Source organism: Halichoeres trimaculatus, unplaced genomic scaffold (genome assembly GCF_033239565.1).
Source record: "Halichoeres trimaculatus isolate MK-OKI-2021-1 unplaced genomic scaffold, fHalTri1.1 fHalTri1_scaffold_5, whole genome shotgun sequence".
Lineage (NCBI taxonomy): Eukaryota > Metazoa > Chordata > Actinopteri > Labriformes > Labridae > Halichoeres > Halichoeres trimaculatus.
Window position 1 is genome coordinate 8512735 of NW_027437183.1, and position 12565 is coordinate 8525299.

Here is a 12565-nt window from a genome sequence, read left to right on the forward strand (position 1 = left end):
GTACAGCAGCTGCAAAATGGCATAATAATCGACTAATCCGAACTGCCATTCCCTTCATTTTTCGGGTTTGTGCGTGAGTCCGTCCAATCCCCTGTTTCCCCTGCTCCACAGCGTCCCGCCCATGGTCCCACCTTGTCCTTCCCCACTACCCCTCTCACGTCAGCTAGCTGCTCAGCTACCGAAGCGTCATGGAGCCAGAGAAGACCGAAACCAGGAAGCTGTTACTATTACCCTCCACAGGGAAGGGAAGAAAACGTTTCAAGGAAAAGGCTGAAACAAGGAAGAATTATGAGCGATACAGGTGCTAAAGGAGACTGAATATTGGAGAAATGTGCGACCGGTGGAAAAAGCTGCAGAGGGATTTGGAACTGAAGACTGATGCTGAGACAGCTGAGTTTGTGTTTAACGGGTAATGACTTTGTTTACTACAGTGGGAGATGTCAGCTGAATAAGTCTGGTTAGTCTGTGCCTATACTGGCTAATGACTGAACACTGCTGGTCAGAACAGGTCAGCTCTGTCAAACTTAAATAAGAAAAGAAAGACTGAATGGCAGAGGTAGCTCTATTACTTTTTTAAAATGTTTTCGTTCTGTCTGCCTTTCAGAATTGAAAAATAAAGAATCTAAAAACAAATAATAAAAAATCCTTGAATGAAAAATGATCTTGATAATAAAATAATAAATACAACAGTTTGAAGGTTGAGGAGTCAGAGGTCCAAACCCTTTAAAAGCTGCTGCCTCACTGACCTTATCAGACTCATAGTTTGCCAGACGGCAGCTGAGGTCTGCGTAGCCCCAGGCAAAGGTTTTGCTCCACGTGGGAGGAACCAGAACTTTGTTTTGCTCCACAGCGAGGATCCCTTTATCTGTGCAGACGATCTGTCCGACGGGCTCCTTCAGCTCTGCACCAGAGTGAGACAAAGAGATACATGAGCATTAAGAAATCCAGTCAGAGGCATCAGGACTTAACTTAAAGCTGGTTCCTCAATCATCACTGAGAAGAGACTTTCATGTGGTTTAGTTTTGGAAAATGGCGCCAGATTTGTGTTAAGTTAGAGTATGATTACGGTTGCTTCTCCTGCTGGATTAGAATGCAAAACAAAATGCATTTATGTGATTTTTTGAGTCTTGATGTACCTTTAACAGGTGCAAGAGAAGGTCTGAGATTGTCCAGATGATGGAAGAAGATCTTGTCGCTGTTGGAGCTTGGAGGGATGCTCGCTACGTCTCCGTTAGCTTTACTGCGAACCCGTTTGGGTGGGTGGGGCTTTTTGAAGAGCTGAAACACAAAAACAGAGACTCCAGCTTTAACTCTCCTGAAGGAGCAAACTTATGAAAGCTGGGATAAGGAAAAGTGGTTTCTTCTGGACTACTAGACCTGTTTGGGGATTTGTCCAAAGTTGTTGATGAAGCCGATAGTCGCCGTCTCCTTCAGCGGGTCGTTGATGTTGTATATGTCCACCTGACCCTCGTAGAACAGGTGATGGAAGACGTTGACGGCATCCACAGCAGGCGGACCCTGCTGCTTGTAACCGAAGATCAGGTCGATCCATTCGTGGAGGTGAGCCGACACGTAGTCGCACTCCAACGCCTGAGAGGAAGAAGAGACAAGGTTGAGAGTTTCCTCACTGAGATTCATGCATCACCTGTCACCTGTGGATTAGTTCCTCACCTCTCTGTGGACTCTGATGAACTCCCGTGGGTCGCCTTTGGCCCAAGGAGGCAGAATCACGTCACCCAGCTTTGTGCCGTTCTGCTTGGCTCCTGATGCGTGAAAACATGGAGACAAAGACGCGTTAGCTTCAAGACAATCAGTCACCTCCGTCAGTTTGATCCAGGCGGCGCCAGGAGACTGACCTAAGTCGAAGTTGTTGGAGTTGAGCAGGAACTCGGGTAGGTAGAAGAACTCAGGGATGAGCTCTTTGACGTCGGCCATGTTGTGTTTGGAGGCAGAGAGCCAGGCTTCACGCACGCTGTGGAACATCCGGTCCGCCAGGTCAAAATGACCTCCCTGGAGAAAACACACAGGGTCAGAGGGTTTGACAGAAGATCCGAACACCTGAACGTCAAGAGGGGGTCTCATTGGTGAGGTTTAAGACATACTTTAACTGACACTTTTCTGATTTTTATTATGTTGGTCTGATAGAATTTTAATATTTAATGGAGTTAAACATGTGTAAGACCTTAGAACAGAATTTAATTCCAATCTACCCTCTCCCTCTCATCTGTTTTGTTTTTATAAATAACAAAATGAGTGTAGGAAGACCTCAGCATTTACATCCACAAAAAGATGACAATCTATTTTTGGATCAGTCTCAATTTTTCAAAGAGCTAGTGTGTAACTGTTGAATATGAGCACTACGCTTTAAAAAATCTGTCAGTCAGACATCAAGACATGAAAAAAATAAAAAGAAGACATAGATCAGCCTGGTGATCAAACCTGGAGTCTGAGGAAGATCTGTGTGAAAGGCTCCATGCGAACGAGGTAAGAGGCGACGATCATGGCGGAGGAGTAGTGTGTGCCGTAGTGATACGCTGGAGTTTCACCTGATAACACAGAATACAGCATAACAACAGATTAAAACACAACTTCGACATGAAAGAGCAAATCTGAGCATAACTAGTAGTGCTGTTAATCTAATTATTTACAGGATTTGTAATTATCTAATCTAATTAATCACATTTTAATCTCATATCTGCTTGAGGTCCCCAAATAAAGAATTTGAATTCTACAAGGTAAAAAATTGTCATGCGTGACAAATCAAATGAATACACGAAGAAGAGAAGATTTGTAAATCCACTTTTTTTTTTCAATTGGCCAATATTAAAATGTCCATGTTTGCTGCCACTGGTGTTGTGCAACCATTTTCTGCGTTTATATAAGTAAATTATGTTTTTCAGCAGATGGAGGCAGGGTTGGTCGGAGCTTGTCAATCAAAATCATGCTTGTAAACTACTGTGGGTGAGAGCAGTGCACTTTTTGGATGAGAGCTCAGCATGGATATGAGGAGAAGATGACAGATGACAGAGGCATAGTGAGACGTTGCAAGTCAGAAAAGTTCAGGCAGCTTAAGCTCAAACTGAGGATGTGTCGCAGTAGTTCAGAGAGAAAAAGCAGCGCGATCATGAGAAAAAACCGACGGATGTCATGGAAAGGATCAAAGGATGGAGCGCCCGAGATGCATGCGATCAAAAAAAGTTTGTTTTGTCTGTTTTTTGGATCAAAAACAGTAAGAGAGACATAAAAGAGGAGAATCCACTCTTCTTAGGTAGTTTTGGTGTTTACATAGTCAAAGAAAAATATATTATGTGGGTCTTGAAAAGTCATTTAAGATGCACTGAAAATGGCTGGCAGCTAGTGAGTTAATCTTGTTTATTTTTATAATGCATTAATTTTTGGAGTAATTAATTAATCAATTTGATCAACACCTTTAAGTGAGAGCCTTAATCATTACATAATAAAACTTTGAGTCCAGCAGCTATAAGCTGACCCTCTTCTATATTTGGGGACAGTGGAACATTTTTATCCTTACTAAATCAAACTCACACCGGTAGAATAGGATTGAATAAGGATAATAAATAGCCACAAGGAAGGATTGTTCACACAGTGTCATCTAACAATTTAGTGTTGACTTCTCAGAAATCGTAATCCCAACTTTGATAGAGCGTCACACAACTTACCATTGGGGTCTTCCCAGTCCTTGTACCTCTTCTTGTACTGCGTCAGTCTGTCGTCGGTCTGAGCGCCCATCGGCTTGGAGAGGTTACGGAATGTCTTGGGATTATTCAGGTCCAGTTCCTGGTTAACATCCCAGAAAAAAATATTATTACCAAACAGAAAAACATGAGAAATAGGGTTTATTTTTTAAAGTCGAGCCTGCACTCACCTCTGAGTCAAAGTCCGCGAGGATCCAGGGGAAGACAGGATACTGCATGAGGTCGTTGTAAGATCTTCCTGCCAGCGTGTTCAGATGCATCAGATACTGGAAGTTACTGATCTCTCCTCTCTGGGAAAACAGATCATGAACACATCAGTTTCCCTCTTGTGCTTTGTGTTGTGAATCTGAACAGTTGTGTTGGACCGAAAAGTCTCTGTTCTTACCTCCCATCTCTGCGTCACTGACTTCTCCCCGACCAGGGTGCTGAGGAGTCCAGATCTGACACACGGCAGGACAGAGAGTGTTATTCACTACAATTGCTAGCATGGGATTGTAAAATATCATTCCATTCTTTGTGCTTTTAAATGTATGATGTATTTGATGAATCTCTACCAAAGCTACGTCTGTTGTTTGAGGGATTTTTAACACAAAGATCAACATCTGATGCAGAAGATAAACACCATTTGTGATGAGTGTAACACTGAGGCTGTCTCACCCTTGCTCCACGCTGGTGTTTGGCCTCTGTCCTGACACCGACTCGGAGCTGTCAGCCAGCGAAGGCACCACAGCCAAAAACCTGCAGAGAGTTGATAACAAACCTTAAAAAAGCAGCAAAAACACACAGCTCCAGGTGTCAAATAAATTAATTAAATGATCTTATTTTTAAACAGCTTAAAACTTCACCAGATTTTTCTATTCACTAATAATCAGAGTATTTTTCTGCACTTTAATTGGTATCACTTTCAGTAATCCACTATCGGTCAGTCTGTAGTGATGATGGCTTTATGAGAGGCTTAAAACTCCTCTGAGGATTTGATTTAAATATCACACAGTATTAACCTTTACAAAATCCCTCTTTTCAGCACAATCCTGAATATAAATATCCCTGAGTATCTCGTAATAAAAGCTGCTGCTCTGTCTCGTCTGAAAATCTCTGTGCAGTTTCTCAGAGTTGAACAAGAGGACAAAGCACCTGAGAAAAGTTTTTGGAAACTTTCTCCTCTCAGTAGCAGCAGCAGTTCACTTGTTTGCTGTGCAGTCTCTGGGGATGTGTTTTTTTTTGGTACCTTTGGTAAACTTTGTTGCGGACTCCTTTCTGGAACGCCAACAAGTAGTTTCTCCCATCTGCTGAGAAGACTTCCACCGCCATGGGCTGAAAGGGGAAAGACACAGAGCATTAAAGTGTGCGGTAATGTGATGTGTTCAGTAGTCTCTGCAGCGTGCATGGGTTGTTATTTTGTTGTGTAACGTGCACGCTCACCTGCAGCAGGTAACGTCTCTTGTGGACCTCCTTGATATCCTCGTAGGCGAAGATGCTGCAGGTTCTCTTCAGCTGACTCTGTCCTTGTCTTGCTCCTCTGGGGATGATCGCCTCATGTAGACTGGACACAGACACAACAGACAGCCTGCTTTAATATGCTGTAAAACTAAACCAAGGACACACTGATGTATCTGCAGAAACTGAAAGATGCTATAAGGAGGATCTGAATGCCTCGCCACCTTCTGGCCCAGAGTCTCACAAACACTGTCGATAAGATGTGACTTCTAACCAGCCGTGTGTTTGTTTTGGGGCTAATTTTCTTTGTTTAAGACAACTTTTTACTGGATACAACGCAGGGAGGTAAGGTGTTTATCAGTACAGTTACGTAGCGATATGGTTTCAAAAGTGACAACAAGCAAGCTGCCCATATATAGCGCTGTCAGCCTGATACTGTGAGACATGTCAGTAAAGTGTAACGATAGTAAAGTTTGGTTATGTCCTGCCATTCATCTACCAAGCAAAGCTAACGTAACATCACTCTTCATTTTATTGAAAGACTCTCAAGTTTGAACAGACCACTGCAGAATAACTGCTGACTGTGGGTTGGAATAATCATTATCACAAACAGATTAGCCCCTGTGTTAGCCTTTAGCTCGGGCTGTATCACTCTCCCGTTTAGCTTTCTTCTGCTCTTCTGCCCTTTTTCTGTCTGACAGTTAGGCTCCTGTGTCCATCATCACTACAAAATTAATCACAGAATTCAGAATTCCAGAAGCTATGAAAAAGCTAAGAAGTAGCATTTCAAAACTAGAAAAGCACTCAGAGAGCGCAGACCTCTACCAAGCATATTGCGATTGTCACGCAACACTTAAGTCCTACTTTAATGTTATACTCCCTTTCAGATGACTGTCTGCTACAATTTGGTGTTAGTTGCAGGTTTGCATGATAATTTGTTTACTGACAGTGTTGAAAATGATGATGACCCAGTACATATTTCATATTGTGGATCTTAGTATCCAGAATATTGCCAGGATCTCGATCGTACTTCTACATCTGTCAGAAATTATAGTGACCTTATCTTGTATTGTTTTGCAAAGCAATCTGCCCATTTATCGATGAGTTATATACACATATGGTAAAAACAGCCCTATCTCAATGATAATGAATCCTTTAAAAAATTCCTGGATCCAGACGGTGATCCGGATCACCTCCAAAATGTAATCACTTTTTTTCTATCCCATTTTGAACATTTCCTGAAAATTTCATCAAGATCTGTCATTTCGTTTTTGAGTTATGTTGTTCACAGACAAACTCTACAAAAAAAAAAAAAACTTCTTAGAATAGAAAATAACCTACATCAGGACTGATAATCTCATTATAAGGTGTGGGTTACAATCAGGCATATATCGAAAAGGGAGACTTTTCAAGATCACTTTCAAACTCCTCACAGCCCCTTCAAGCTTGAACACACACTGAGGAGACTGCTCTGATTTCAGTTTTTGCAGTGTAGACATTTTCTTTTGAGTTATGAAACTCATCATGTTTTCCTTCAATGTCCAGTCTTTGGATTACATCCTTGTTCCACCTCTCCCAGACACCACGCCGTGATCGTGTGAAGCCTGATGAGAGCGTAAAAACAGTGAAACACCTGAGGGGAACTCGATGAAATCACAGAAGCAGCTGTTGGTTATTTTCATGTTGAGCCTCAAAGGAAAAACTCTGAGCGAGTTCCCCAAAAAAAGATAAATATGTAATGTCTCTGCTGAGTTGAACGCATGCTCTGTCAGCAGCATTACATCATCCTGTCAGCACAAAGTCCCTCTGCAGCGTCCACAGCAATGATGTCATCCTCAAATCAGTGAGGAGGATACAGTAAGTGTGTCGCCTACAGTATCAGGAGCCCACTCACTTTGGAGGCAGCGTGTCGATATCTCTGATCTCTCGAGACACGGTCATGGTGTAGCCGTCGATTACGTAAAAATGTTCTTTTCCAAACAGCAGCAGACCCTCGCTGGTGTCCAGACCCTGCACCCTGGCACAGCGGTACATGTGCTGGATCTGGAATGATCAGTATCAGAGAGAAGAGAAGATAATGCATAAAGCCAAACAACCTTGATGACTCCAACCATCCTCATCGTGTTTTCTTTCTCTGACCTTCTCTCCCTCCTCCAGGAGGCGCAGCAGTGAGGTGTTGTCAGTCTTCTGCTCCTCTTCTGGACCTCCTGACTCTAACAGCTGATCCTGAAGCTGATCCTGACTGTCCTCGTCTGCCCCATCTGCTGTGGAGCGAGACCTCTTCAGAGGAGCTTTCACAAGCCCTGGAGAAAAGATCAGAGCAACATGTTAGAGAGGAAGAACAGAAACATGTTTTGTTTTTTTATTTCCCCCAGGTGTCGTCTGCGTACCTTTGACCCTTGCGATGGTGTCCTCTCCGTGTTCGGGCTCGTGCTGTGTGGTTTCCCCCTCGGTAGTGTGCTCCACAGAGTGCTGGTACATGCCGGGGTTTCCGGACAGGAGACGCATGTAGTACTCCTTACTGTCGTAGCTGATGGCTCGACGGTAACGCAGAGGTTTCTGAGGAGAGGAATCCAGATTTATTTAAAACGGAAGCATATTTTTTAGAGTGACTTTATCATCATTTTATGTCGTTGTTGACTCAATTCTGACTTACAGGAAGAAGTATGCAAACACACTACAACTTTGAAGCAACTCAAACATTTTCCAAAGTCAGTGAACTAAATCCAAGGTCATTTGAGATGATCACACTGGAAACCACACCGTTGGCATTTTCTAGTATCTGTTTCAGGATGGAGCACATAAATATCTACATGCTGATGCAAACAACCTAACAATGACAAAAGGCACAGCATTTTTCCTGTCCTTTGAAATATGGCAAAGCGTCAAACACCTTCATCCTGCTAGCACACACAAAACAGGCCGAACTTCAAAGAGAAGCAACATCTTCACAGCAAACGTGTTAAGGCCTTTGCACACTGAGTCTGTATTTTTCATCCAAAACTTGCGCACCTTAAAAAATAAATTCGATCCCATGCTATGTCAATCATGTTTGCACACTAGCTCCGAAACTTTCGTCCGTCATTATTTTTTTGGAACTGGTTCGATATTTCCTGTGTTTTTTCGCATCAGCCCGGCTTGTTTCCTGGGTAGTTTGACTGTTCGGAGACGCCGTAGGCTACTTGTAACATCATAGTTTACGACATATTTTCTGTATGTTTAGACGTTGAATGAAGACTTTTTTAAAACAAAATAAACGCAATGGATTCAGTGTGCAAGGTGTCTCTGCATGACGTGTTATTTTTGGATTACGGATCCAAAAAACGCATCCAAAAAAATGAACTCAGTGTGCAAAGACCTTTAGTCTAAGAGTCTATGCATGGATGCCAAATCCAGCAAACCATGACTGAACTCCTAAGAGAAGTAAGATCCCCTGCAGTTTTCTGACTCAAATGATTCATGTTTGTTATTTTCATGCAGTCACATCAGATGTCAACACAAGGAACATTAGTTCATCCTGCTGATTTCATTCAGATACCTCGATGTGTTTAAGAACCCCAGCTGAGGCTGAGAGTATCAGGGGCACCAGAGGAGGGTGGGAAGAGGACTAAAGAGCAAAAAGAGGGAAGAAAATGTTGAATGTTGTTGGCAAAATGACATGATTGGGGTAGAGAGAGAGTTCCAGTTTCCATTTCTAGACAGTCCATGTGGCAGAAGGCATGAAATGCATTTGTTCTTATGATATTTATGTCCCTAAAATTGGTGCAAACACTGCAAAAAAATGATATTTTGCCAAGTGTATTTGTCTTGTTTCAAGTACAAATGGTCCTATTGTACTTGGTATGAGCCACATTCAACTTATCAGTCCAGAAAACGGTCCTATTTACAGTTATTTAAAGACAAAAATGAGGTCTGAATTGCATGTATCAAGTAGAAAAATCTGTCAAGAATAATGTCTTACAACAAGTAACTTTTCTCTTGTTCCATTGGAGGATTTTTGTTTCTACTGAAAATAAGACATAAACACTTGATAAGATTTCAGTTTTCTGCAGTGTGGAAATTGTTCAGAGTACAGGATAAGAAAGATAAGAAAGGTTTTGGGCTAAAAATTTTGAAAAATGAAGAGCATGCATACTCTCCCATTAAGCATCCAAAAATCTCCATATCTCAGACATCAACCCTTAATTTCATCTCTGTTTTTGCTTCTGAAGAAAGGCAATGGACAGAAAAGTCTTGGCAGAAATCCTTTGTCAGTGAATGCTGGTGAAACAAATCCCCTAAAGGATGACTAAGGGCCCCAGAGGCGATATCATAACATGTAAATATGAAAACCACAAGTCTCCTTTGATAGGGTTTTTAAGGTGACAAAACAACAAAATAACAATGTGAAAAGGCAGAAATACTGCTCGCCTCTGTGTCACCAAAAAGGGAACAGCCAGCCCTTAAGTTTAGTGTCGATCATTTCCAGTGAGCTCCTTTATTGTCTCTAAGGAACTACAGATGATCGTGGGAACAGATAAATCTGGTTTGAGTTACCTGAGCAGAATTGGTGTTGGGCTCGGTCTCGGGGATGTACGGGTAGTGGATGTAGAACATGTCGTTACGGACCATCTTCTTCCTCATCCTGCACGGCCCCTCCGTCATCTCCAGTACAAACTTATCCAGGTGGGATCCGATGGGCGGCCCCCAGAGGCCCCGCTCACGCAGCAGCTCGTACTCAATGGACGCCCACTCCTCCGTCACGTACTTCAAGGCATTCTGCTGCCGCTGGGAGACAGGAAGAGAGATGGATCACATCAGAGTGGCTGCTACAGCTTCAGCATGCTGATGATTTATACACCAAACTTGACACGTAGAAACATCAACATCAGCTGCATTATTGATGAAATAACTTCAAAATGAAGGAAAAAGAGACTTGTACTTTTAGATCAGGATAACACTGCTGCACAAATGATTGGATATAAACCTCACCTAGTTTTATCTACAGGCTTTCTAAATAAATTAAAAGACAGCTTGATTTATAAAGAGCAATTTAGTTTTAGCCTTTCAATGTCTCTGGACTAACAATAACGTTTTTTTACCTCTTGATATTCTTTGTACTGCATGGCCACCAGGTCTCGAACCACAGCGATGTGTGTAAACATCCACTGGAAAGTCTCCTGCAAATCATAAACACCACGTTTTAAAGAAACAAAGATATAATTTCAACCTCACACCTGTGCAGTTGTTGATTATTCTGCGAGTACCTGCGCAGAGAGGCTGTTCTTGTTCAGGCTGTTCTCCTTCTTGTTGCGGCGTACGCCCGTCAGCTTGGAGAGGCCGAAGCCACTGCTGACTCGGGACAGCTTGGACTGCGTTGCAGGAGCCACAGCCTCACCACGACTGATGCACTTCTTCTCATGGACTGAACAGCACAGAGGAGGAAGGAAGAAGAAGAAGTGATGCATTGAAGTTATGACATGGAACAGAAAAGGCAAAAATCAGCCCTTAAAGGATGCAGGATAGGAAATATCATATAAAATCGAAAATATCTGAAAAAATCCAGGGCCCGTATGCATTACAAGCCATTCGCAGGGGAAATGGACCATTTGTACTCCCAGAGTGTTAGATTTAATGCAAAGACATTGGAAAACCCTTTGGAAAGGTGGGAATGTGTAGCCTTACAGCAAATTTAGATTAAGGAGACCCAACATTTTTTCAGTGAACAGATGAGATAAGGGAGACAAAGTCTCAAACTGGCGAGGCTCGCTGCCGTTAGTCTTAGAAGTTTGATTCGCTCCTTGCTTTTATACATCTGGGTCCTTCCAAAATGTGTGTGGTGAAATGTTGGAGTTGATAAACTACTTTAAGAGTTATTCATTGAGGTACTGGGGTATTGCTGAGGGGCTTGTTCCTCAAAGCAGCTTTCAAATTACTGATTTTATTTTTGAGGTTTTCTACTGTGCGCTCAGAAACACCATAAACATTTAATCTGTTCAAGATTGCCAAACTTTCTCTTTCTCTTTGTTTACCTGATTGACCCACTGATAACAGCTGTTTGTATATTCTTGTAATAAAATCTCCATTTCTTCCTCTGAAAAATGTTTTTCTTGATCTTCTGTCAGTCACATCGTTACTGCTCGCCAGGTTTATTGCTGTTTAGGTGTAGTAGACATGCACAGTTCAAATTTGTTTGATGGGATTCTCCAGTACAGGGGTGGCCAACGAAACAGGGAACAAGAGCCAACAAAATCTATTTATCAATCTATCTATCCATCTACCTATCTATCTATCTACGTATCTACCTATCTATCTATCTATCTATCTATCTATCTATCTATCTATCTATCTATCTATCTATCTATCTATCTATCTATCTATCTATCTATCTATCTATCTATCTATCTATCTATCCATCTATCTATCTATCTATCTACGTATCTACCTATCTAACTATCTATCTAACTATCTATCTATCTATCTATCTATCTATCTATCTATCTATCTATCTATCTATCTATCTATCTATCTATCTATCTATCTATCTATCTATCTATCTATCTATCTATCCATCCATGTACAAGTACATGAACAATTGAGAGGATCACATGTAGAGAAAAGAAACTGAAACTTAAGTATCAATCTCATCACCCAAGTATTGATCAATACTGGTCCCAACATTTGCAACAATATATCAGTTTTATGAGTGGATCGAAGAGCCGCACACCGATAGGGAAGAGCCACATGCGGCCCATGAGCCGCAGGTTGGTCACCCCTGTTCAAGGAAGTTCCCCTTAATTATGACGTAATCTGCAACTGTCTCTTTTAGGTGTAATCAGTTAACTGGCTGGTTATTTGCAGTCATGCATGTGGGTAAGTCTGCAGCCAAACAATCCGTTCCATAACAGAAGGTTAGGATTAATGGTCCTGTTTGTTTAATGACTAAACGTGCATACGGGCCCAGATCCTGAACAAAACAAATCCTGACATATTTTCCCTTTATCGCCCCCTAATGGAGAATATTTTGGCTGATGTTTACGCTGCACGTAACACTGCAGAAAACTGACCATTTATCATCTGGTATCAAGAGACACCTGAGGGACAGGTGAGGTTTGATTTCATCAGTCTCTAATGGTGGAACAAAGATGTTTGACCACACATAGTGGCTGATTTTTTCTGTTTTGTAAATCAAATAAAGAATTCATACATTACTTCCACAGTTAATAAATATATTGGAAAGAGCAGACGATGTTAAAAAAAGGGCAACATCTCTGTCCACAGCTGTGTCTGGTTCTGGGGAATGAAAAAAGTCCCTGAACTACAGGAAACTTTATGATTCCACTTTTTGCACATCAAGGGAAAACTTTTCACAGAATCTCTTGAACTGCCAAAGTGTCTGGTGCAGCAGACTGAGTCAAACTTTGGCAGAAAGT

At 41.9% G+C, this 12565-nt stretch overlaps 1 protein-coding gene across 5 annotated transcripts in view; it reads right to left on the bottom strand.

Annotated features, from left to right (window-relative positions):
• Positions 1–12565, bottom strand: part of wdfy3 (WD repeat and FYVE domain containing 3) — a 133820-nt gene that overhangs the window by 6296 nt on the left and 114959 nt on the right. For all 5 annotated transcript variants that reach the window (XM_074669350.1, XM_074669348.1, XM_074669349.1 and 2 more), the window contains 18 exons: positions 10400–10557; positions 10235–10312; positions 9690–9920; positions 7544–7712; positions 7293–7456; positions 7048–7196; positions 5139–5259; positions 4945–5030; positions 4374–4454; positions 4102–4156; positions 3887–4006; positions 3681–3798; positions 2440–2546; positions 1857–2010; positions 1672–1763; positions 1378–1590; positions 1137–1278; positions 747–901 (listed from right to left, as the gene is read on the bottom strand). In XM_074669350.1, the coding sequence (XP_074525451.1) occupies positions 747–901; positions 1137–1278; positions 1378–1590; positions 1672–1763; positions 1857–2010; positions 2440–2546; positions 3681–3798; positions 3887–4006; positions 4102–4156; positions 4374–4454; positions 4945–5030; positions 5139–5259; positions 7048–7196; positions 7293–7456; positions 7544–7712; positions 9690–9920; positions 10235–10312; positions 10400–10557 (2393 nt within the window). The remainder of the gene's footprint in view (positions 1–746; positions 902–1136; positions 1279–1377; positions 1591–1671; positions 1764–1856; positions 2011–2439; positions 2547–3680; positions 3799–3886; positions 4007–4101; positions 4157–4373; positions 4455–4944; positions 5031–5138; positions 5260–7047; positions 7197–7292; positions 7457–7543; positions 7713–9689; positions 9921–10234; positions 10313–10399; positions 10558–12565) is intronic.